We start from the raw sequence: 27,870 nt of genomic DNA, 5'->3' as shown, positions 1-27,870 counted from the left end.
TAAACTTTCAATTTTATTTCTTCAACCGCTATAGTTAGATGCTTGTCATGAATTAATAAGTGGATCCAACGGCAAGCGTACATATGTAAATATAAATTTTTTATTTTACGTTCTAAGATTTTTAGTCTTTGAATTTACAATTTCAACTCCTCTCACTGAAATCCCTTCCCATCTCGATAGAAACCTAACTTCAATTAAGGGATAAGCAGCAGCAACACATTGCAAAGCAGAAGATTGAAGAACCAGAAATTGGAGATATTTTTCTTCTCTAGTCATTCTAGATAATTGGTGGCAAACAGAGAAAACGTGTCCTCCATTTATGAATAAATCAAATCAGTAATTGTTTTCCTCATTATGACTTCATGTCTTCCATTAAAACCACATAGCTCCACCTTTCTTCTTCTCATCCTATCCCATATCAGAAGATCAAAGAACCAGAAATTGGAGAAATATTTCTACTCTAGTAATTTTAGATAATGGGTGGCCAAGTCTCCAAACAGGTACAGCATCAAAAGGCGATCTCCACCCAGAAGAAGCTTCTCAGTGGACTGCAACATGACTCTGGCCTGGGTCAGACTATCATCCACCTGACAGAAAGAACTGGATGCAAGACCTTGATCCTCAGAGACTTCACATAAACCAGATCATTTGACCAGGTACCCATGACTTCGGAACCAACAAGATTGGAATCCCATGTATCTCTCGTCCCTTTGCCCAATGCCCGAATCTCTCTATCTAACCCACAACTCGTCAAAGGAACTTGTGTCCTTGACATCCGAGTCCAAGAGGATTGCCGAGTCGGCCATGGTATCCTCAAAACTCATCATAGGTCTTTAAGGCATGCTCATATAATTGCCAATGATGTGGTGTTGGTTCTTGTTTCAATAGCTGTATTTGTTATTGGGTTCTTCTTCTTTATCTTGTTTTGCAGGAGAAGACCAGCGGATTCAGAAGAAAATCTACCAGTCAAGCGATGTGCTGCTGCTGCTTACCCCTTAATTGAAGTTAGGGTTCCACCAGATGGGAAGGGATTTCAGTGAGGAAGTTGAAATTGTAATCGTAGTTCAAAAACTAAAAATCCTATAATGTAAATTAAAAAATTATATTTACAAATATACCCCTGCTTTTTTAACTCCCACCAGTGCCCACCAGTGGATCCACCTATTAATACATGACAACAATCTAAGGGTGGAAGTTAAAGAAATAAACTTGGAAGTTTATAAAGGTATTTTGGTCATAAAAAGGACAATACGTCCTTAATTGGTCTTTTTAAATAACACAAGGGAGGCAAATGCAAAACGTCACTTTCTTTGGACTAAAAATGACTTGGATCAAACCTCATTGGTCCAAATGAAAATTACCCTTCATTTCAATGTTTTTTCTGCTGCACAGATACCATGAGCTCTGTTTCTTTGGTCTTCCTTGGCTGAGTTTACTTGACTCAGCTGGTAACTGAACGTTATAAGATGATTCTTACACCTTGTATGGGTATTTGATGTTTCTAAACTAATCTTGGAGCTGCAAATGGTCTTGTCACTCTTGAGTTTTGCTTTTTGGGTTCTCCTCTGTTTTCTGGGTTGAGTTTTCTCCCCAGTTCTCTGAAGGTCCTCTTGTTGTTTGGTGTGTTACCATCATGAGAAGTCTGAAGTTTGTAACAGTACCCCTCTTACAAGTACCTTGGGGGTTCCAACCCTATTGGTTCTGGCTATGAGAGCTGTAATATCCAGATTTTCTTGTTAAATTGGATAATAGCAACCATCTGGATTGGTCCCTTCTCACATATCTAAAATGGGAAACTGAAAATTCTATTGTAATAGCCTGGCTCATTTCTCCATGAAACCAGAGATGCCAGAAGATTCATGCAGAAAGAGACCGCTAAGGAAATATGGGGGTCTTCGTAGGACATATGACAGACTGGGTAACTGTGCAGAAATATATCAGCTTCTTCAGAATGTGTCCCTCGGAAGCAAGGCAACCAAGAATCTTTTGACTACTACAATATTGACCGCTATCGATCTTACTGATGCTGCAGATGAGGCTAAGGTTTATAAGACTCTTGAGATGGATAGAGTTCTCACTTTTACTTGGTGGGCTGAATCTATTTGGCTGTAATCATAGTTATCAAAGCATCCGCCTAGGCGGCAAACCGGTTTTTAAACCGCTTAAATTGTTGCCGCTTAACTAACGGTCTGATTTCTTGCCGCTTTTTTGCTTAGGTACTACCGCTTTGCTGCTTTTTGTGTCATATTGCCGCCTAGATGCTAAATCAGCATTTTTTTTACATTTTGTTATTTGTGCATATTATTTTTTCTTTTTTTTTTTTTAATCATAATTTATTCTACAATGCCGTATATAAATTTAAATATGAGAGCCATTTCGGAATCGAGGCCAATTTGAAAATGAACTCCGAGGCCCAAAGTGCCTGTCGGCAACAGAATGTGAAGCACGAGCCATATTCAACATTGATAATCAATGAATCATTAAATAAACAATGACTTGGAAATCGGAATACAACAACAACAACAACAACAACAATAAGCCTTTTCCCAACTAAATGGGGTCGGCTACATGGATTCTTGCCCTCCAATCGGTTCTGTTCAAGGCCATGCTAGATACAAGGCCTAAGCTATACATATCCTTTCTCACCACTTCTCCTAAGGTTATCTTAGGTCTACCCCTAGCTCTTCTAGTTCCTTCAATATGGATTATATCACTTCTCCGAACAGGAGCATTTACAGGTCTCCGTTGAACGTGGCCGTGCCACCTCAAACGACTTTCTCTAAGCTTATCACTTATGGGAGCAACTCCCAGACCAACTCTAATATGATCGTTTCTTATCTTATCCATCCTAGTTTTGCCACTCATCCATCTTAGCATTCTCATTTCTGCTACACTGAGTTTATCTATATGATTCTTTTTAACAGCCCAACACTCTGCACCATACATCATAGCTGGTCGGACAACGGTCCTATAAAATTTTCCTTTAAGCTTTAATGGAATATGCCGATCACATAAGACCCCGGATGCACCTCTCCACTTCATCCACCCTATTTTAATTCTTTGGGAAACCTCATCTTCTAAATCACCTCTTTTACTTATGATTGAACCTAGGTACCTAAAACAATCACTCTGAGGAATCTCTTTATCGTCAAGTATCACCACTTCATCATCTGCCCGATCATGACTAAAGTTACAAACTAGATATTTTGTCTTCGATCTACTAGATATCCTGTCTTCGGAATAATGAGATCTATTAATTTATCATGTCAGCACTGTTTGGTTAAAAAAAGGGAAAATTGGATACATCAATTCTGATTACTAATCTATGCACAAGAGTACAAGACACTTATTTGGTGTCACACTATCATAGAGGTAAGTAAGAATGTAAAATTACTACTTTCATTTTTCACATTGATTACTGATATAGTACATACTACATAATTATTGTTATGAATCTTATGATGCTTGATGAGATGAAGTTATGTTTTTATTCTTTTTTTGGATAATTTTTCATAATTGTGATTCTTGAATGTTTTTTATTTTTTATTTTTATTTTAACTTTTATGAATGTGATTGTTGAATGTTTGTTTAGTACTTTAGTTTATTATAAAAAGATTTTGTATTAAAAAGTAGTTTAAAAGTAGCTATATTAAAATTATTGACTAAACCGCTTTGGTCACTTTATTGCTACCTAAGCGACTAAGTGCTTAGTCACCTAATTGCCAAGACGGAGCCCCAATCACTTTGCCGCTTTAATAACCATGGCTGTAATTCTTAGGGAATTCAGAAACCAAGACCCTTTCTATGAACATCCTCCATCTCTAGAGTGCTCTTGTCACTACTTCTCACAAAGAAGGGGCAAAGTGAGGGGGGAGCCAAGGACCAGCCCAAGGAGATCACAGGGACAAGTTCAAATGTGACTATTATGGAGAATCTGACTGCACAACTATAGGAGCTGGTGCCTTCATGCACAATCTTCTTGAGGCACTATCTCAGGTGGGCAAGGTGAAATGAGAGGGGGATCAACTCGGGTTCACACAGTAGCATCTGAGAGTGACACTTGAGGTTATACATCTGTTGATTCTAACTCTCTCATTCCTAAGGATATTGCAGGCCTTCATGGGATGATATTTTGCATTGACGCTTCACCATGGTTGACTTCCTCAATCTCTGCTATACAGTTCTGCACTGCCTTTCTTTTAGCATATACGTGGGTCATTGACAAGTACATCAAATCATATGATGGGTATGTGATGTAACTAGTGTCTGGGGCAGTCTTCAAGATCCTCTCAAATTGAACCAGCAGTACCATTAGGGTTAAATCTCACTATTTCAGGTCTGATCATAGTCAATTCTCAATGGACAGCTGCGGACATGCCCAAATATGCTTGTGGAAGGGCTTGTTTGACTTCCAAACCTTGGGTCTAGGGTTAAGAGGGAATGGTTTTGTGGGGAAGATAGGGTTCGACCAGGCTGTATTAGGGTTGAAACTTGAGAGAATCAATTCTATTTTAATATTTTGTAATTTCAGAATTAATTCCCAAAGCTAGGGTTCAAAACTAGGTTTCTTACTTGGCTTAGGACTCGTAGTTAGGGTTAGGATTTGGAGGGAAGGTGGAGGAGTAGAAGAAGCTAATCCTAAAAGGGTTTAGGGTTTGGTTGAGGGGTTTGGGAGTTAAAGAGTTTCAGCAGAACTAGGATTAGGGTTAGACTAGGGTTTGGATTGGGCTGAAATTGGGAGGGAATGTCACTAGGGTTAGGGGAATGATGTACCTAAAGTTTGGGAGAGATCTGACGGTTAGAATGCCGTAGATCTGAACTTGAATTTTAGGTCTCAGAAAAAGTCCGAAAATTGCAGAAAATTTCCAGAAAAATAGAAAAAGATGATAAGAGAATTAGGGTTATGCTTTTAGGGCTTGGAAGGGTAATTAGGGTTGGGGAAGGGGTAGGGGATGGGCTTCCTTGATGGGAAAGGTGATCCTCCAAACTGGTTCTGAACTTTGGTGACTTCTCTGACTGCCGGAAGGATGAAGAAGTCAAGAAGATGAAGATGAAAGCTGGAGTTTGCAGAAAATTGTCGAACACTCAAAACCCAGGTCGGGGGCTCTCTCCCACAACTCCAAGTCTTCCTTCAATGCTGATTTGGTTATTCATCATAATCTGAGTTTCACGTGAGGGGGTGGTTCTCTTTATAGCCTTACATTGAAGGAAAATAAACCTAGGACTCTAGAAAAAGAAACAAGCTTGAACTCAACTTAAGAAATCCAATTTGGATGGGATTCCATTTACAACTCAAAATACTTAAATAAAACAGCTAGACTCAAACTCGCAAAAATAAGTAACCAACTTCCAGAAGGAGTCCTACTTGAAAATTGAATTCCAACTGGGGACTCCTACTCATGGACTCTCACTCCAACAAGGACTCTATCACAACTCATCAAGGAATGGTCCAAATTATAAAATAAAAGTAGATCTAGAATCCTTGAAAGGAGTGGATTCTAACTAAGGGAATCCCACTCTAACTGGGACTCCTACCCAGACTGGGACTCTTCAATAACTAGACCAAAACAAAACCAAATTCAACAATAAAAGTAGATATGGACTCTTGACAGTAGTCTCCATTTGACTAGCCCTAAATAGGGCTCCAAAAGAGAGGTCAAATTACCAAAATACCCCCGGACAGAATTCGGCCAGCACCTTGGCGGGCCAATGGGCCTGGTTTGTGGTCCAAATCTCAATGGATTTTATGTGGCCTGGGCCAGTTACATCAGGATGTCTCAGTGTTACAGTAACTGTTCCATCTGTTGTCGAAGACATAAGGTTAGAGTCACTAATGATTCTCTTTCCTCTTATCTCTGGTAAGGGGAGTGTTAAAGTTAATTCTTTGATATACCTCACTGATGTCCTCATATACCTAACTTTGCCACCAACCTGTTATCAAATCAGTCAGCTAACAAAATCCTTGAATTGTTGTCACTTTTTCACTTCTTTTGTCTTTTCCAGGATCTCATGACGAAGAGGGTTATCAGAAGGGACGTGAAGAAAAAGACCTGTATATTTTTAGACCTAGTCATCTCCTTTATCCACTGCTCAGTCTTATGTATGTGGGAGGAATAACAGTAGGTCTTTAGAGTCTGTTATGTTATGGAAAAAGTGGTGGGGCACCCTTTTCTTTTTGCTGTTACGAGTAAACACTTAACTCATTAGTTTACATATTTTCCATCTTCTCACACATAAGTGTGAACCATGTATTTTCACTAAACATCGTGATCCATCATATCCTTATCATGGTAATAGATCTAATACTCCTTTTCATATTGTGCACTCAGACATTTGGGGACCTGATCCTACCACTTCTTTGATGGGTTATCGTCATTTTGTGTCATTTGTCGATGACCATTCTTGGTCCACCTGGACCTTTTTATTGAAACAAAAGAGTGATGTGCATGCTGCCTTTACCCACTTCTAACAATAAATTCGCACGCAGTTCAACGCTCCAGTTCAGAATGTCAGGTCTAATAAGGGTAGTGAGTACATGTATGGGGAATTATAACAATTTTATACCGTTGAGGGTATTTTGCATCAGTTGCTTGTGTTGATACACTCCAACAAAATGGGGCTGAAAGTAAAAATAGACATCTCTTTGAAGTCGCATCAAGCCTCTTGCTTGGCATGCATGTTCCAAAAGTTTTCTGGGCTAATGTTTTTCTTGTTGCTACTTACCACATTAAAAGCATGCCTACACAGCTCATTAGACAAAGAACCGTCAACAAAATGGGGTGGTTTAGACAAAGAACTGTCACTTGTTCAAGGTCACTAGGGGATTCACATTGGAATGTATGTTCCTAAGAACTTTAGGTCCAATGCTCCCTTGTTGCTGCCATCCTAATCAATCAGATGCCTACGCCTCTTCTGGGCTCCAAATCCCATCTAGCAACTCTTACGCCCCAAGCTTCTGCCTTTTCTCTTCCTCCTTAAGTGTTTGCTTAGCTGCTATGCCCAGGTTAATAAATGAGCTTGAACAAAGATTGACCCCTAGCACTTAACTGTAATTTTTTTGGCCATTCAGCATCAACTAAAGGGTATGTATGTCACCATTTTTCTTCAAGGTGGTGTCTTCTCTTCAAAAGTGTCACTTTTTTTGAGTTCATTAGGACTCAAACTGGACACAAAACATAGTCAATTATGTTATCCAAAAATAACATGGTTAATTACAACATAAAAGAGAATATTCCTTTAGCTACAAAGAGAACATTCCAAATAAATTGACACACTGGTTCAAAAACCAGCCAAACCGTTTTAGTTTAGAACACAAAATAAAAACTAATTCTGGAAATAAAAATACCTAATTCCATTCACAACCTAAGTACCCATAGTTTATACCCATAAAAAGGTTCCTATAGAACCCAACCATAAAGTTCTTCCTAAGAAAAGAAGCCCAATTTGGTGATGAGCCTACATCATGCCCTCGGCTTAGTGGTAAAATCTCCAGCAACTCAATAGCAGTGATTCAGGGCCAAATCTCACCTTATGTGGGAGGGTTTGTCCCAATTCCCCCCCCCCCCAGCCCATAAAAATAATAGTAATGGTATAAAAGTACTTTCTTAGAAGAGAGATTGTCCAACTGAAAATTAATTTGGTATTTTGGATTTCAACCAAGGACGGTGCCCTTTTCTAATTAATACAGTAGCCTACTGTAAATACAAGTTGCTGGGATACCTTGGTTTCTTTAGCTGATTGTTTTTCTTCATTAGATAATTCCAAAACTAATATAAAAACAAAAGAAATTTAAAACCCAAGTAGATAAGAGCTTATTCATTTCTAGGAATGTAATGTCTCAAGTAGTATGTCCCTACTAATTTTTACACCCTTCCATGTTCTTTTAGATTTTCAAGTAGTTGGGTCTGTCTAAGAATTTTCTCTCCAAACAGATGCTATACCAGTCTTAGAAAACAAATCTAAGGAGGCCTACTATTAAGATGTAGTTTGAAACTAAAAGAAATATAACAAACCATGCCCTCTTGGAGTTCTCTAACTGTACGCAGCGATTTTAATCCTGGTTCTTTGGACCTCTCCATTCCCTGCTACACATGCAAAATTCCAATTCCGATTAAAAAAATGAAGATTTCAATGTACATAGAAATAAGACTCATGTATCCAGAGAGGAGGTTTATCTAGCTAAATTGATCAGACCTTAGCATAGCCTCCTGGATCATGGGTGTCAATGCCCAAGAAATGCCCCAGACCATGAGGCATGAAGACAGCACCCAATCTTTCAATCATCATTTCATCAATATCACTAGAACTGAAACCCACAAAGTAAATAATTACCCACTATTAATGGTAGCCATTTTCTTGTTCAAAAACATAAGCACAGATGTAAATACCTAACAATGATGCCCCCTTTCTTCAGTGATTCAAGAGTAACTTTCTCAGCTAATCTGCAAGTAAAAAATTCAAATGTAAACAAAGAAAAAACTTTAATTCGTGAACTATTTTTCAAATTCAAATTGTTTAAAATTTAATCATTCACCTTGGTAACCAATACAAGACACATTGGTAGCAAACAAAGTCACAAAATTGACATTCAGCTAGCCAATCCAATATGAGAACACATCCATGCAGTTCATTAACCACATTATGGGGCCTGTCTCCCACAGTAATTTCAAATACTTCATATGGTATTACAGAAATTATTTACAAAGATAAGCCACTATACTAGAAATCAGGGTGAACTCTTTCGAGTAACAGCTACAAGAATTTTCTCAAGTACTTGCAAGAGTTTGCATTTTTCTTCCCCAAAAATATAACAAACAGATCTAATTAGAATTTACCTTATACATGGTTCAAGTTTCATATGAGATGGGTTGGCTTCCCAAGAAACCAAGACGAAACCATGGATTGTTTTTAAAAGTCCCAAGTTTCTACAAGTTTCGATAACATATCGCTATTTTGAGATAGCGAGACGAGAGGAGAGAAGAGAAGAGAAGAGATCTGAGAGGTGGGAGATCTCGCCATTTCTTGGTGAAATCTCATCATCTCTGGTCCAACCACCATTTTAGGGGATTTTAAAACCCCCTATCTCGCTCAAGAGAGGCATATCTCGCCTCTCTCTCACTGCAACCCTCAAAACTTGCCGGAAACTTGATTTTTGGCCGGAATTTGTTGGGGATTCAACTTCTAAACATCCTTAACACATCTACAACATTAGATTATCATCATCCAAGCCTATTTCAACTAGATCTTCAACAAAAGTAAGATTTTCCCCCAAATTTGAATTTTTTTCAACTAGAATATTCTACAATGGTGTGTGATTCTAGTATAAATATATGCTGATCTACTAGCTTTGATCTACACTTTCATGGAAAAAAAAATTTAATGTGACATTTAAACCGATATGTGACATACTGCAATGATGAGTTGACTTGGGAGTCATATGTGGCCACCGTTCGAAATCAATTGATGTTGAGTGATACTCTTGCTTTCTTGTACTCCTGTGATTGTGAATTAATGGATTATGATTTATGACTTACTAAAATTCTAAAACTTCTTATGGTTGTAAAATTTTGAAGACATTTAAGTTCTTTGATAGTTTGATGTGTAATGTATTTGATACTTTATAATTGATAACATAAATTACTTGATATATCTACATTACATGTTGTCTAACCTTGCATTTCACAGCATTTCGGTTTTACACAAGATCAACTTAGAAGACATACTTAGGTTTATTTTCTCACAAATCTAAGGCTACCAATGTGTTCAAAAGGCCTTAAATAGGCTAAATACCAAGTTTCAGCCCAACCGGGGCCCTAAAACCCACTAAGACGGCCATTTCTCAGTTTCTAGACTAGCCAAAACCAGTCTCAAAACCAAGATCTTGGTCCTTGGTCTGAAGGTTACTTTTGTGACTATGTCAATATAAATCTTAGAATGCTGTATTTTTCCCTTTTCATTTTTAACTCCCGATGGAGGCCCATGTAATATCACAGAGATTGTTAAAGAAATAGGAGACAATTAGTTCTATTAACTTCTCTTCTTCTTCTCTTGCTGGCTGCAAACTCTTCTTGTTCCTTGGCTTGAACTGATCTAGTTGTCACTTCTAACTTGATATAAAAGCTTGGTTCTCTAGTTTGAGCGTTGACCAAGCTCAGTTTTCTGTCTTCATGTCTTTTTGGAACCCTAAAAAAGTAGAAGGGTTCCAAGGAGGCCATACTATGTATAATATCTCACATAGCATACTCACTGGTTCTAATCTTCAAACAAATGCTCAAAGAAATGAATTTAAGGACTGGAGATGTTGATAAGCCCTAGAAGGCAAAACTAGAGTTACCACCAGCTTTTTCTTTTAAGTTATCAATTCTCCTTATTCCAGCTTCATCTGCAGTGAGATCAAGCTCATTTGATTGCTGTATGTGCTGCTTAAGCTACTAAGAGCTCAGTTGGTAAAGAGAACGGGTCGGAGAGCCTTCTGGAAGGTTTTGCTAGTGGTACTCATCCCAGTATGACTCCATCAATAACCCGAATACCAAGTAGTTTGTGAACTTGGACAATACAAACTATTTGGATTTGCCGCCCCTTGAGGAAATTTGGGTACATTACTAGTTCTATCAAATGAATGTATGACTACCAAGAATAAGATATTCCAAACACTGGTAGTGTACACAAATTGATATTTTGTGAATCATAAGAGACCAACAGTGTCATCAGAGAAGCCAAATAGTGAAAACCCTAGTCAATAAAAGATAGGCCCAACAATCTCATGTGACTCTAGTTAACGTCCCAATTGGTAGTTAAATAGGATAGGCTACCAAAAGCATGGTTGTCAAGGCAACACGGCAACAGAGGCATGGTTGCCAAGGCGGCAAGGCAGTTGGGGCTCTGTCTAGGCGATTAGGCGAAAAAGCGGCGTCTAGGTGACCAAAGTGGTTGGATCAAAATTTTTCAATAAACTAATAAATTTTTACTATAATAAGCAAAACAAACATTCAAAAATCACATACATCCAAAAAAAACAAGCAATCAAGAATCATAATTATGAAAGATTATCCAAAAAAAACACAAACATAAGTTCACCTCGTCAAGCATCATAACATATAATTATGAACTATATCAAATAAAAGTAGTAATTTCAAATTTTTACTTACTTCTATGATAATGTGATGCCAAATAAGTGCCTTGTCCATCTAATGATTCATTGATTCCAGATTTCGAAATGACTAACTATTAAATTTGTATATGGTTTTGTAGAATAAGATTTAATTGAAAAAAAAAAAAAAAAATATTATTATGTACAAAATGTCAACAAAGCGACCACTTTGGCATCTAGGGGGCAATTAGGCACACAAGGTGACAAAGCAGTAGCAATTAGGCAAAAAAGCAGTTGAAAATTTGCATATCAACAAAGCAGTGGCAAATAAGGCAGTTGAAAAACCGCTTTGGAAATCATGGACAATGGGCAATGAAAATCAAGGCGACAAAGCAACACCAAGTTGCCTTGATCCAAACATGGGCCTAGGCGCCTAGGTACGCCTAGGAGGAAGCTTTGACAACCATGACCAAGAAAGGACAACATGCTATAGCATGGATAATTTTACTGACATATTCAAATTTTAAATCTCCAAATTATATAGATAAGATATGTATAATGACACATGTATGTCCTCCACCAAAACATTTGGAAACTCCACTTAAACCACACTTAAGCAAGATCCATAATTCCCTAGGGGAACTCAACAGATTTAAAATGGTACCCATCATGACATAGCTAGGCAGCAGCATGCTATCTCTTCGAATATTCTTTCACTTCTCTTGTTCAAACACACCCAGTACACCACAAAAGGAGTACATTGCCAAATATAGAGACAGAAGGTAAGAGCCAATAGAAACACAAAAGAAAAGGCAGACAAATAATTTGAAGGCGCCCTTACTTATGCATATCTACCCAGCTTACTCCAGGTTTCATTGCAGATATGACAGCATTGTGAGCCTCAAGAACAGCCTGTAAGAAAAACATTCAAGTCTTACTAAAACAAGAAGTTCATAAATTGGACTGGAAGAGTAGAACCCAATAAACAACACAGAACCTGAAAGAGATTAGAGCATGCCCAGAATTCCAAAAAACAATAAAAACAAACCCGATTCTTCACAACTATTTTCAGAAAATAGTGCACTTACATTGTAAATAAGGCATTGATCATTTGTAAACTTTCCATTAACCTGCAATGGTGCACAAATATGCAAGTTTGAAAATTAAAAAATAAAAAATAAAAAATGTAAGTAAATGATGACGATAACAATCGCGCATGAACATTTTTCTTTCGCATTCTATCTTTTCTCAAATTTTCAAAGGAAAAAGGAGATATCTCACGAGAACTCAGCGAGATCTTGCGAGTTCTTGAACCATGCTGCAGACCACAAACCGGAAAACATTATACTGAAGAAAAACCTTAAAATGCTTTCACATCATATACTCTTAAATCAATGCCCAAAGTTCAAAATTCAAACAAGTCTAATAAATTATACATGTCCATAATTCAAATTACAAACTTCAAAGGATAATCCAATCAACAAAGCTACAATTTGAGAGTCGAGACTTGAGACCCTATGTGCTAACCATATCATCTCATCCTGCTAAATGGAAAATGAGAGATATCTCGCTAGATTTCCGTGAGATCTCAAGAGTTCTCCGACCATGCCGCAAAAGATTGCTTCATTTGTGCAAGCTAAGACATTTAAAGGGGCAACAATGCAAAAGAAACGAAGGCTAATGTTTTATGCTCAGAAAAGAAAACTTGTATATTTGTATACTCACAGGGAATGAACATGTTATGTCAGAACCATAAAAGTGGTATTCAGCTCCCATATCCAGCAATGCCATGTCTCCATCTTCTAAAATCTGCCCCAAAAAGGTATGAGGAACACAAATTGTACAAGAACATGTTTGAGTAGATTGTTTCCAATAATTAATTTTTCCGCTTTTCCCAATAGAAAGATTGTATCTAGTAACTCAAAGCCTAGTCTTGCATCAAATAAAAATTTAACAACGAGCAAAACTAGACATAAAATATTAAGCCTACCCATTGGATCAAATGAATATTTTCAAATAATGAAAGGAAAAGTTCTAAACTAATACTACACGCATATTTAAAAATACCCAAGAAAAAGAAGAAAAAAAAGATTGTCAAACAATGACCACTTCCAAACTTCTCATTTCCCTAGAGCTGTCAAGTAATTTCACTTAAATTAATAAGCTACATTCTAACATAGTTTTGCTTTTTTATGCAGTACTCTAAAGCTATGTATAACACTATTGTCAACATGTGCTAATAATGCAAATTTCTCAAAAAAGTAAGATATGCTTACGAGAGGGTGGTACTAATGAGTAGGGTCTAAGTTGGGGTTTCAAGGATGCTTTGGTCGGAATCACAAGGATGGAACAACTAGAACACAAATGTTTGGATCTCAATGAGTGCAAAAGGACCAAGATTTGGGGGAAGAAGCGACAAAGGGATTTTGTTGGAAATGAAAAGAGTTTTTTATTTTATTTTATTTTATTTTTCTTTCTTTTTACACGACAGTAATGAAGGGTGGGCTTGGCGCAATGGTGGAGTCTCTCCATTGTGCGTTGGAGGTCGCGGGTTCGAAGCAGCCTTCCTACAAAGCAAGGGTAAGGCTGCCTAGAAAGTCCCTTCCCCAGACCCCACAGTGTGGGAGCTTCGGCACTGGGTACGCCCTTTTTTTTTTTTTTTTTTTTTATGACAGTAATAGAAGATAGAAGCTAGAGAGAAGAATAAGTGCAGAGAAAATTAATAGGGAGGGATGCAGGATCTCTGCTTCAAAAAGAGAGGAGCATTTAATTACCTTCAAAAGTGAACATCATAGAAGCCAAAAAGATTTCTTCCTAACTAGAAGGATTGATAGATTGTTGTGCAAGGATTACAAGGTGATACCAGGGGAAACTGTAAAACATAGACTTTTGGTTTTGGATATGTGTCTAACCTCAAAAACTCATAAAAGGTGCAAGGTTAACTATCCTAGGATAAGATGGTAGAACTTTAAAGGAGAATGCTTGAAATCCTTCACTAATGAAAAGTCAAACAAAGAAAGTGGGATTTTGAGGGGGGCACTAATGCGATGTATGATGGCTACATGTATAAAAGAGGTGGCTAAAGATGTCCTAGGTGAATAAAAAAGAAAGCTTCATTCTTATAGAGAGACCTGATGGCAGGATAGTGAGGTTCAAGCTGCCATTAGGAATAAAAAATATAGTTTTAAGAAATAGCAAAGGACTAAGGATGTTGAAGATCTTCAAAGATATAGGTTGGCTAGAAATGAAGCTAAGAAAATTGTGGAAAAGCAAGGAGAAGAAGTATGAAGAGTTATATAATAAGTTAGGCACTAAGGAAGGGGGAAAATCTATTTATAAGATAGCTAAAATAAGGGATATGATATGAAGAGTAGAGATCTTGACCATGTTAGATGTATTAAGAGTGAAGATGGTAAAGTACTAGCTTGTGGTGAGGACACTAAAAAGAGATCAGAAATCTATTTCTCTAGTCTACTAAACAAGCACACTTCAAGTATCTGTGAGTCGGACGATTACACCATCCACCAAGACACCAATTTTCGAACATATATACGGAGAATTTTGATGTCCTAAGTAAAAGAAGCACTAAGGAGGATGAAACTAGGCAAGACACAAGGCCCTGATGAAATCCCAATAGAAGTATAGAAGAGCTTAGTACCCACAAGCTAGCTTGGTTGACTAAGTTATTTAATAAGATTATGAGCACACGGAAAATGCCAGATGAATGGAGGAGAAGCATCGTGATTCCAATTTACAAAAATAAAGGAGATATTCAAAGTTGTAATGAGTCGAGCATTAAACTGATGAGCCATAATACGGAATTATGGGAGAGAGTAATCAAAACCCATTTGAGACACTTAACCTTAATTACGGAGATCCAATTTGGGTTAATGCAAGGAAAATCTACGACAAAGGCTATTTACCTAATTAGGAGACTTATGGAAAGGTATAAAAAGTGTAGGAAAGACTTGCATATAGTATTTATTGACCTAGAAGAAGTTTATAATAGAGTTTCTAGAGCGTTAATTTGGCAAGTACTAAAGAAAAGAAGGGTAACAAATAAATACGTGGACATAGTTAAGGAAATGTATGATGGTTCATTGACAAGCGTGAAAACATTGGAGGGACAAAGTAAACTTTAGGCCCATATCTAGTAAATTGGGGGGACAAAGTAAATTCCCAATTATAGTTGGGCTACATCAAGGGTCAACTTTAGGCCCATATCTATTTGCACTTATAATGGATGAATTAACCAAAGACATTCAAGACAAGGTTCCTTGGGGTATGCTTTGATGATATTGTATTGATAGATGAGACTCAAGTAGGGATTAATATCAAATTAGAATCATGGAGAGCAACTTCAAATCCAAAAGGCTTTAAACTAAGTAGAACGAAAATAGAATATCTAGTTTGTAACTTTAGTCATAATCGGGCAGACAATGAAGTGGTGAAATTTGATGATAAGGAGATTCCTCAAAGTGATTGTTTTAGATACCTTGGTTCAATCATAAATAAAAGAAGTGATATAGAGGATGATGTTTCCAAAAGAATCAAAATAGGGTAGATGAAGTGGAGAGGTGTATCCAGGGTTTTATATGATCGACGTATTCCATTAAAAATTAAAGGAAAATTCTGCAAGATTGTTGTTCAACCAGCTAGGATGTTCGGTGCAAAGTGTTGGGCTATTAAAAAGAATCAAGTAGATAAACTCAGTGTAGCAGAAATGAGGATGCTAAAATGCATGAGTGACAAAACTAGGAAGGATAAAATAAGGAATGATCATATTAGAGTTGGTTTGGGAGTTGCTCCCATAAGTGATAAGCTACAAGAAAGTCATTTGAGGTGGCACGGCCACTTTCAATAGAAGCATTTAAATGCCCCTGTACGGAGAAGTGATATAATCCAAATTAAACGAACTATGAGAGTTAGGGACAAACTTAAGATAACATTGAGAGAAGTGGTGAGAAAGGATATGCATAGCTTAGGCCTCGTATCTAGCAAGGCCTTAAACAAAACTGATTGGAGGGCAGGAACCCATGTAGCCAACCCCATTTAGTTGGGAAAACGCTTATTGTTGTTGCTGTTGGATGCATGATCTTTGCTCTGATACCAAGTTAGTGCAAGATAAATCACGCTTACTTATGCAAGCTTCAGCAGAAAATTTCAATAATTACAACTTCAAAACCAAGAGTTCCTCCTATGGTTACAAGAATCAATAGGATATAAGCATTACACAAAAATGGAAACCTCTCTAAAATAGAGGCCAACAAAAAGGGAACTACCATAATAAGCTGATGCTGAGAAGGGAAAGCTACCAAGATACTCCTACCTAATCTACCCAAGCAATTAAAAAACTTAAAATAATTTACTTATAATATCATTACGAACTCCAACCCTTCCAAGACTAGAAGGCTAGTTTTAGGGCCAACCATTGGTCTAGGTCCAAAACGGATCATGTCAGGCCAGCTAGGCTAAGCATAATGCATCAGGGGGCATTTTTGAATAAGATTCTATGTCAGATACGAGAGCCTGCACTCCACTGTTGAGTACATTAAAGGAAGACCTTCTAGTTATCCTTTTGTAAGAGGCTCTTGCCCTAACTTTATAAACAATTGTCACTAAAGAAAGAAGAAGAAAAAGAAGAAGATGATGATTACATTAATTAACAGAGGAGTAAAGGCAAACAAGGCTTTCAATCTGTTACAGTGGTCTTCAATTTCATATCATAATCCAACACAAGAAACAGCTTGGAAAGCAAATTGGACTCTGAACAATGGATGTTTAAATAATGGATTGATTCAAATTCTAATTTGGTTGAGCTTTTACGAATTTAAAAAAAAAAAGATGAAAATCATTGGTAAAAGCACTTGACAAGATTCATTAAAAAATTCAACTGAAACAGTCCATCATTAAGGAGGTACAAAATAAAAGTAAAATCAAAGGTTATGCAACAATGATTAATTTACTAAATTGAACACCTAAAAAATGGCACCTTGATCAATAATGATTGATAAAGCTGAACATACTAGAGTACAATACTCTATATCCATGAACTCAGAAAATTCTCACACACAAAAGAAAGGGTAAAGAATCCATCAAGACTTTGAGCAAAACATGACAAAGTACATAATGCCCATAGAAATTAATTGTGATGATGACCTAAAATGAAGCATTACAAGATAAATAAACCTAGCATACCTTTTCATTTGGAGCAGCTGCATGCCCATAATGTAGAACAGAACTGCAGAAGAAAAATTAGATGAATTTATAATTCTTTCAGAATATGTACCACAGCTTAGAAAAGAACATAAGCTGGATAGTCAACAACAAAAACAAGAAGCACACCAGTTTGATGTGTTCTAGTAACTAAAATTAGATTTTACCAAAGAACTTGCTGTAAAACAAAGTATAAAAAAGTAAAGATAATTTTACGTCAGAGTGGCACTAGATATGCTTGGAAATGCTGAGGATACACGTGAAACACAGTTTGAAGCATAAGACACTATAAACAAAGAGTAGGTGTATACAGGATAACAAAGTACACTTAGACAATTATTTTTCATTAATTATGTGGAAACGATGATATGTCTAACATGCATGGTTATTAAAGCAGCAAAGCGACCAAAGCGATTGGGGCTCCATCTAGGCGATTCGGCGACTAAGCGGCGCATAGGCGGCAATAAAGTAACCAAAGCGGTTTAGTTAATTTTTTTAATATAACTACTTTTAAACTACTTTTTAATACAAAAACTTTTTATAATAAACTAAAGTACTAAACAAACATTCAACAATCACATTCATAAAAATAAAAATAAGAAAACATTCAAGAATCACAATTATGAATAACAATATTATTCATATATAGTTTAGTGAAATTATTTCACAAATTATTTTTAACATGATTTTTTTGTTAAATATCCATGAATAATATTCGAATTGGAATCAGAATTGATGTATCCATTTTTCCCTTTTTTTAACCAAACAGTGCTGACATGATAAACTAATAGATCTCATTATTCCGATTTCCAAGTCATTGTTTATTTAATGATTCATTGATTATCAATGTTGAATATGGCTCATGCTTCACATTTTATTGCCGACAGGCACTTTGAAACTCGGAGTTCATTTGCAAATTGGACCTCAATTCTGAAATGGCTCACATATTTAAATTTATATATGGCATTGTAGAATAAATTATGATTAAAAAAATAATAATAATATGCACAAATTACAAAATGTAGAAAAAAGCAGTTGATTTAGCATCTAGGCGGCAATATGGCGCAAAAGGCGGCAAAGTAGTAGTGCCTAAGCAAAAAAAGAGCAAGAAATCAACCCGTTAGTTAAGCGCTCACAATTTAAGCGGTTCAAAAACCACTTTGCCAAGTAGGCAGACACTTTGATAACCATGCTAACATGTACTAATACCCTCCCCCCCCCCCACACACACACACACACACACCACACCCAAAAAAAAAAAAAAAAACTTGTTCAATGTGTTAACAGAAAATTTCCGATTTTGATCCTTAATCGCAGGTTGTTTAATCACCAAATGATGATGAAATCAAAAGTTAATTTTGTCAGCAGAAGCGAGGAGTCAATTTGATTTTGCAAAAGCAAAATAAATTAATGATTCTCAGCATGCTGCAGTTGTTGATCATGTTATATTGTTCATAAGAGATATATCAAACTTAAGGAAAAGTATAAAACATGGGGTCACATATCGACCGGATATATTAATACATTTTTTATTAACCATATTGGTGCCATCTCACATTGATACCTTCAAAATACAACAAGTATCAGTAGCTAGTATCAACAGATACATTAGTATACATAAAATGTTGCAGCAGAGAATCAAGTGTTTCTAGTGCAGGAATCAATAGGCCAGAAAATAGAAAATGGGATAACTTGAAAACCAGCCACAGAATGAGACTAAAAATTGGGTCAAAGGCTTGTAGAAACCTTATGTACTCGTGACAAAGAAATTTTGATAATCCACTGGTTAGATGAGAAGTAAAAAGGACCAGACAGAAAATAGAAACTCAGAAGAAAACCTTAGTAAATAGGAGAAAGAAAAAAAGTACAGATCAGCAACATTGACAGGCCTCAAACTCTAGTCAACGGAATGTAAAGTAAGAAGGAACAATCTCATCAAGTTTGAGCCCAATCAAAGGGTTGAATCACAGTCAATGTAATAATAACATGACAACAGAAGTAAGAAGGAAAGTACAAGTGTAGAACCACAACCCGCTGCACCTTGGTGGAATCAACAGTAATTGTTGACAAAACATGGAGAATCTTTAATAGCTGTGATGGAAAGACAGGTCTTTTCCTACTTCAGACATCAGTCCAAGTGACAGCAATAGCATTCCACACAATCCATGGATAATTGGACATGCAGCAATAGTATAGGTAAAGGAAGAAGAGGAAAAGGAGGGGGTAATAGACATGACCAATGCTTCACCACCTAAGACCTCTGTAGTCTATATGGTTCACCAGAAAAGTCGCTGTGATTTCACCAGAGTAGCAAGCATCTTATAGGAGAAAACACATTTTCACTTTTATCTATTATATTCAAGCAACTATTACAAACTTACCTTTTTCCTCTTTTTCTTTTTTAAGAAAAAAAAAAGGGCAAGAAGCAAAGAAAAGAACATGAACAGAGGCCTCTAGGACTGGAATCTACAACATGCTAGTATATGCAAAAAAGAACTCTAGTCACTCAAAAAGGAAACTGATGAGGATATCAATCCTATGGAGCACCATTTTGAGTTTATCGTCGGCACCAGCGTAAATATCCTCCTACCACAGCAGCTATACGGATGGATGATGAGTTTAGGGACTATTGGATTGCTAGAGTTCATTGGTTTCAGGGCACTACCCATAGTGCAGCTTATTAGTCTAATATTGGGTTCATGGTTAGAGATCTCATGAGATCCAGCCGAGATCTCGCTCGATATCTCATTTTCCACGCTGGCAAGACGAGATGTAGGTCCAAGATCTTACCCCAGCTCGACCTAGATCTCGGTCCAACCCACTATCTTTTTAACCTATCTCGCTCGAGTCAAGGCGAGATACTATCTCGACTTGACTCTCTCTCACTCTCACCTCCTATCTCAACAGTGGGCTTGAACCTTCATTTCGGCCCAATGTTTTTCCTGATTCTCGCCCATCTTCACCGGCAACACTCCTAAGCAAGGTTAAGCACATCTAAATCAACAAAACAAGAACAGTCAAGGCCATTTGAAGGAGTTCCTTCAAGCAATGTGAAATTTTCCCCCAAATTTTATTTTTCCAAAATACTATGTTCCAGATTATGTCTTTGAGTGTGGATTAAACATATTTTTAACATCTTTGTCTGAACTACACTTTCATGGGAAAAAAATTCAAATTTTCTGTTATTAAATTATTTTTTAAATATTTGAATTAAAAAGTACATTTTCTAAGAAATTAAAAATTAAAAATACTATAAAATACTTAGTTTATGAAAGTCATTCTAATATATGTTAGACTCCATTGGAAGAGCTACAACCTCTATGTTCTAGAGTAGGTTCTACATTTTATGTTTTACAACCTTGCATGTTCATTTCTGCAGCATCTCATTTTCAAACTTAGGGTCAAGTTAGAAATAACACAAAGTTGATTTCTCACAAATCTAAGGCCTCCAGTGTGTTTAGAAGCCTAAAATAGGCTAAATATCAACTCTAAGCCCAACTTGACACTTACAACCCCTGAGATGGGCCCTCGAGATTTACAATATCTTGGCCCGAGTTCTTGCCAACCCAAGCGAGATCTCAATTTTTCTCAAGAGCGAGATTGCCCTCAAAAGCGAGATTTTGAACCTTGATTGGGTTATTTGACTTTTTGTTGGGCTTTATTCGATTTATTTGGATTTTAATTAAGTTATTTGATGTTAATTGGGTTTTAGGACAGTCCATGAGTCATAATCAACCCAATTGTCTTTACTTTAAGTGTACTCCTCAATTTTTCAGTTTTGATCTTTGGTATTTCTTTTTTCTGCCCAATGACTCTCTCTCCATTAGTGTCATCTCTTTGTAAGTAATCCCACTTCTTCTTCCCTTCTCTATTATCTGTGTGATGCTAAGTGCTAACCCCCTCCCCCTCTCCACTTCTGTCTGGCAGAACTTGCTGTCTCTTCTTTCTTTCCCTTCCTTTTTTTTTTTTTTTTTTTTTTTTTTTCTGTCCACAGCCTCTGCTGTCCTTCCTTTCTACTTCGCTCTTCCCCTCTTCTTTTCAGGGCTGATTTTCTTCTCTTGTCTCTTCACAGCAGCCCCCTTCACCCACTCTGGTTATAGAGAATGTAATGGGGGCAGAATGAAGAAGAAAGAACGATAAAGAAGAAGTAGAAGAATCATAAGAAGACGAGAAAAGAGACCGGGCACACATACAAAACTTAATAGTTCACATCTTCATTTCCCTTTCCTTAAGCTGAATATTAGGCTTTAAATAATAAAAGAAACACATTTCAGTAAAACTAGGTCTTTTAACATTTAACAATTTCATCCAAACTAAATTACTACTTACATAATAATCTTAAATAATAAAAGCCTACATTATCTCCTAAACTCCCATGCAAAACAGCATCTCCCATTTTATCTTCTTGCAAGCTAGACTTGAAGCCCCAAATACGAAGAATTATCTCCTAAGTTACTATTCACATAACTATAGCGTGAACCATGGATGTCAAGGCGGCACCTAGGCGATTAGGCGACAAAGCAGCGCCAAGGCGGCAACAAGGAGACCAAAGTGGTGGGTCAAATTTTTTCAATACAACTACTTTTAAACTGATAAATTTCTACTATAAGCTAAACAGACATTCAAGAATCACATTCATGCCCCCCCCCCCCCCCAAAAAAAAAAAAAAAAAAAAAACAAAAAAGCATTCAAGAATCATAATTATAAAATATTATCAAAAAAGAACACAAACATAAGTTCATCTCATCAAGCATCATAACTAAATTAAATTATAAGTATGAAAATGAAGTAGTAATTTTACATTTATACTTACCTCATGATAGTGTGATACCAAATAAGTGCCTTCTCCATCAAATGATTCATTGATTCCGAAATTACTAACTATTAAATCCGTATATTGGCTTTGTAGAATAAAATTTGATCGAAAAAAAAAAAACAAGAAAGAAATATTACTATGTACAAAATGTCAAAAAAGCAACCACTTTGACGCCTAGGTGGCTATACAGCACACAAGGCGACAAAGTGGTAGCGATTAGGTGAAAAAGCGGCTGAAAAACCGCATATCAACAAAGCAGTGACAAATAAAGCGGTTGAAATCCACCTTACCGCCTAAGGGGACGCTTTGAAAACCATGGCATGAACAGTAATTACTGGTTCGTGTTGTATTAGGATGCCAAGGGTCAAGCCACAAGTACGTAGAGAACCATCAGAGATTATGACAAAAGTGGCCAAAAGGGCAAGAGGATGAAGCAAGAGAAGTTCCCTACAACACAAGGTGGGCCGGCGGGAAGGGCAGGAATCTAGATTGAGTCAATTTCAAGAGATGGTAATAGACTCAACTAACCTTGCTTGGTGGAGAATTTCCCAATGAGCTTCATCAAGCTAGCATTATTGTAGTCCTAAATTCTAAGCACACCAAGACGCCCTTCCGGTTTGGAAAGCATACTATGGGCCAACTGATGGTGTAATGCCCCGTATTTAAATATACTATTTTAATAATAATATTGCATGTGATATTGTTAGGTTTTAGAGGAGAAGTGTACTGAATAGGCCAAAGCCATGGTACCAGGTAATATAAATGACTGGAATAGTACTTTGCTTCATGGAATTGGTATGTAGACCCATAGCTAGTGAACCAACTTTAGTTATATTGAACCAAGCCTAATTAATCATTAATAGTGATTAAATATGATAAAATGGAAAATTGGACTGAACCAACCCATCCGATTCAGAGATGGTTCCTTGAAGGGTACAATTTGATTTTTTGTTAAAAGCGATTCCGATGGGTTGGTTTTGGTCATGATTGAACCAGAGGGTTGAATTCGTCTCTTGGATGAGGCCTAAAGCTTATTCTATTAGCAAAGAAAAGAAAGAGAGAACAATTGAGGGCTAGAGGAAGAGAGAAGAGGAGATGGAGGAGGGAATCCTAGACTACTATAAGCAAATTCAAACCTGAAAAATAGAGATTGAACTCAGGCATGCAAGCTTAACCTAAATGATTTAGAATTGCACACTTGAAGAGATTTTCAGCTTGATTTGAGCGCAGACCTAAGGTAAGACTTGAACCGTGTATGAGATTAGAAATTGGAGCTCGAAGATGGACTATAAATTAATGTAGCGACTGGGTTAAATTCATGGATCTAAGATGGTATGGCCAAATCTGAGTTTCAAAACTAAATGAAAGGTAGGGTTGAAACTCTGTTTTCGCAGACTGACCCCTATGAATGAAGTATTTGGACCAAAACTGTCACTGAACTCCATATTGTATGATCTTGATATCATTTCCAAGAGAGCTACAAGGCCTACAAATGTTGTGAAATAGGAATTTTTTGAATTTGAAAAGGATCTGGGTCAAAAACCCCATAAAAACAGGACCAAAATGCAGTTTGAGGCTGTCAGGACAGCACTAAGTGGCAAGCTGCTCTTTGCTGTCACTCTACATCAGCCGCTTTTGGTAACCTTAGGCTGAGATGGTCCCAAAATGCCCCATTTAACCTAGTTAGAGGTTTCTTATGAGCCTCAGAATGAATGTTGAAGTAAATGGCACTCATTTGAAGTCATAAATTGAATGAAATTGGAGTTGGGACACTCAGAATAGGGACCTTAATGTAACCTTACTCTTGTTGAAGTTGTAGACCTTATGAAATGAAATAAAGTGTCTTGTAGGAGGGGTGCTAACAATAAAGAGGGTGCACTGACACGCAACCTTGGAATCAGGAAAAGGGTAAACAAGAGGAGGGTTGGCTAAGAAATATGTGTCAATTTATGTTGGTGCTTGTATGTGTTGTTTGTAATGTTCTTTAATGTTTAATGAGCATTTTGGAATGAGATTGTTAAATCTGATCATGTTCGAAGACTGTTATGGTTGTCACTTATATATGTCTTTTCAATATTGAATGGAACGTTAAGATGACATGGTATAAATTAGGACCATTTATCCATGCTTAACTGCTTCTCTAGGAACCATGTTAAATGATCCATCTTTGTTAGACCTTGCACTTAAAAGAGGACAAACTGAAAATCAGTAAAAGCTACTATGCTAACAAGCACAACTTTTGTAAGTCCTGCTACCTAGTGTAACCAAATGGGAAGGCATGAAACAAGACTGAAAAGAGGAAAGACAAGGTCTAGGCCAATGATAGCTACCTACGAGGGATACCAAGGCTTGTGCCAAGAGACTGGAATTGGGAACCCTCAAAACTGAGACTGAGACTGAAACCAAGGAAGATGCCACTTGGGCGGATTAGACTAAGGTATCCTCTCTACAGAAGAAGCTAGGGTCTAAGACTTAACAAGAAATGAAAGTAAGTAAATTGAAAAGAAAAACTGTTATAATAATAAAATCAAATTGAAGTTTTTTCTATAATGAAAAATGGAATGAGTTGCTTGTTTGGTACACCATGGCATAGTTAAGCATATTGCTTATTGGGCTTGTGAAGTTCATTACTCTTAATGTCAATAGATGCCCAAGTCCAGGATAAAGGCAGTGAAGTTGACACAAAGGTGATGATTTCTTTTTGGTGGTTTATTGTATAGTACAGTAGAATGTGAAGCTTATATATATTTTTTTTTTTTTTTTTTTTTTTTATAAAAAAAAAAAAAAAAAAAATTTTTTTTTTTTTTTTAAAATTTTTAAAAAAAAAAAAAAATTATAAAAAAGAGGGGGGGTGGGCCCCGATTAAAGTGTTTTTTTTTTTTCTTTTCCCCCCCTGTTTCTATCATGGAAGAAAATTCGATCGAAATGGTCGAAATTTCGATCGAAATGCCTGCAAAAATCCAACTCGAAACGAAATTGAGTAGTAGGCACAAAAAGTATCCATTTCGTTTCGTATCGACCGAAATTTCGGTCGATACGAGTCGACATTTCGGCCCGATACCATATCGGGCCGAAACGACACATGCGTAGGCTATAAAATACCCACTTTCGACCCAGTTTCGACATATCGACGGCATTTCGACCTACCGAGCCATATCGCCAGAGCCATTTCGACCTCCTTTTGAATTTTTTGTTGATTTCTCTTGTTTTCATCCGCTTCTTCACCTAATTTCTAGTATTCCATTTCCTTCAAACACTTGATTTGCTCCTCCATTTGTGCATTTTCTCAAATCTTGCAAGGTGAGTAACCAACTTCCTCATTTTTTGATTTTTGTTTCATTTGTGCCTTAAATCATGTTAGATTGCTTCCAAATTTATATATGTTTACTTTAGAGTGATAATCTATGAATTTGTAGTGTCAAAATTATTTTTTGATTCTTCCTACTATTTTTTTATTTTTCTGTTATTAAAAATTATTTACTAAATTATGTATATTGTTAAAAATGTTTATGTATAGTACATGTATAAGCTTCAAATGGATGTATGTGAGAGTTGAGACACCATATTGCTGTGATGGTGTTGAATTAATTTTTTTTTCTGTTAATTATGTAATTTTACTGTATTTAATATATATTTAAATAATTAAAAAAAATATTTAAATATTAAAAAAATAATTAATTTCTGTTTTAAATTTAAAAATAGGAGAGTATTAGTGGAAGCATGTATGCAATTTTTTGAGCATGTTGTGGATATTTTTAAGATAGTTAGTGTGTATTTTATATATTTTAAAATTATTTATATATTAAAAAAATACTTATATAGTTATACATATTTTTTTTTAATATTTAAAAATAGGAGGTTATTATTAGAAGCATGTATGTCATTTTTGGAGCATATTGTGGAGCTTTTCAAGATACTTAGTATGTGTTTCTTGTATCAGGCACTCTATTTTAAAGATGTCAGACATAGCTTGGGATCATGGACGGCCACCGACAATGATAAGAGGAAGAGTGAGTGTAATTACTTGCAAGAAACAAATAGGAGGAGGTGGGGCCACTAGATTGAAGGTGCATCTAGCTGGTGGCAACGGGGATGTAACAGGGTGCCCAAAGGTGCTCGTAGAGGTCAAGAAGGCAATGGCCTCATATATTAGTGGTGGAAAGCAAAAGAGGAAAGAGAAGAGAACACAGAGGGATGAGTTCGAGGATGCTCGCTTAGATGACCTTCCAGGATCTCGAGGGTTATGGTAGGGATGAGCCAGGAGACAGTGACCCGATCCGGAGGCCGATCAGTCGAGGAGGGCGATGATGATGAGTAGGGAGCAACAGAGGATTGATGACATCGGGAGGCAACAGAGGGGTGCGGGTTGTGGGTCCTCAGAGAGCCAGTAGGTATGGGAGGTGTAGGTGGCTCCCAAGTCCCTATGAGGAGGTCTCAGAGTGTCAGGCAGGAGGCTCCTATCCCACGGGCCCCTACAAGGGGTCGAGCTTCCTCAGCACATCCTACGATCCGGATCTTGAGATTCTTCGCAATGATCCGGCCCTATTTGTGAGGCCCGAGCATAAACGAGAGAAAGTTGAAGCACTTATGGGGGAGTGTGAAGGAGAAAGTGGGGATGGCTTTCTCCAAATGGGCGCATTACCATAGTGTTCCAAAGCACATACAGCTCTCGGGGCCCTACTACAGGAGATATGATTGAGCGAGATAGGCGAGGGTGGGAGTGGTGTACGGGGCCCCACTCCATATGAGATATACAATGTGTATTTGCCTAAGCATAAAGAGGACATAAATGAATACATTAAGGGATTAAAGCCCATGTGGAATCATTATGGAATGACTACGATGGTCGATGGTTGGACTGGTCCCACTAGACAATCCATCATCAATTTCATGTTGAATTGTGATGGGAGGACAAGTGTTCCTCAAGTCGGTAGATGCATCCGGTGAGAAGAAGGATGCAAAATACATTTACAAATTACTGAAGCAAGTGGTGAAGGAGGTTGGAGTGGAAAATGTAGTTCAAATTGTGATCGATAATGGCTCCAACTACAAGAAAAGTCGGGTTGAAGATGCAAGAGAACTCCAGGTATCTAAAGTCTAAACATATAGTATTAATTTTCATTTGTAAATACATATATTTACATTACACATATACATTTACACTTTATAACTTTGTATTGATGGCTTGATGCCTTGATGGATGGACGAGATATAGGCTCTTTTGGACTCCTTGTGCTGCTCATCGCATTGACTTAATGTTGAAGGAGATTGGAAAGGTCAAGCTTGTGAAGAATACGGTGGACCAAGCTCGACATGTTAGCACCTTCATATATAACCACACCTATGCATTAAGGATGATGAGGGACAAGTGTCGGGGGTGAGTTAGTGAGGCCGGGCATAACCAGATTTGCTACTAATTGGATAGCACTGCAGAGCTTTGAGAGTAGGAAGACTGGCCTTAGGAGTATGTTTGCATCAGAGGAGTGGTTTAACTGGGAGGGTTCTTCATCGGTGGGAGGAAGGAGAGCTCGGTTGACTATCCTTGATGAGAGTTTACTGCACAATGTGAGGATAGTAGTGAAGATGCTTGAGCTTTGTGGTGAATGTGTTGAGGATGGTAGATCAGCAAAGAAAACCTACTCTAGCACACATATTTGCTGCAGTAGATAGGATGAAGCAGCAAGTTGCTCAGGTCTACCCACGCGGCAACAAGAAAGTCCTTCAAATCATCAACAGTAGATGGGAGTCT

At 37.1% G+C, this 27,870-nt stretch overlaps 1 protein-coding gene across 2 annotated transcripts in view; it reads right to left on the bottom strand.

Moving 5' to 3' along the window:
- LOC149011551 (Metallopeptidase M24 family protein) overlaps nt 1-27,870 on the bottom strand; it is a 70,940-nt gene that overhangs the window by 3,977 nt on the left and 39,093 nt on the right. Inside the window, exons 8-14 of one of the 2 annotated variants that reach the window (XM_089163794.1) lie at nt 17,288-17,330; nt 12,815-12,898; nt 12,178-12,219; nt 11,931-12,001; nt 8,388-8,441; nt 8,194-8,305; nt 8,013-8,084 (exon numbers count right to left, since the gene is read on the bottom strand). In XM_089163794.1, the coding sequence (XP_089019920.1) occupies nt 8,013-8,084; nt 8,194-8,305; nt 8,388-8,441; nt 11,931-12,001; nt 12,178-12,219; nt 12,815-12,898; nt 17,288-17,330 (478 nt within the window). The remainder of the gene's footprint in view (nt 1-8,012; nt 8,085-8,193; nt 8,306-8,387; nt 8,442-11,930; nt 12,002-12,177; nt 12,220-12,814; nt 12,899-17,287; nt 17,331-27,870) is intronic. The other variant, XM_089163795.1, reaches the window with a different exon arrangement.

This window comes from Hakea prostrata, chromosome 7, assembly GCF_041222555.1.
Source record: "Hakea prostrata isolate BN-2017 chromosome 7, UWA_Hpros_2, whole genome shotgun sequence".
Classification (NCBI taxonomy): Eukaryota; Viridiplantae; Streptophyta; class Magnoliopsida; order Proteales; family Proteaceae; genus Hakea; species Hakea prostrata.
This window is presented reverse-complemented; position numbering and strand designations above follow the sequence as displayed.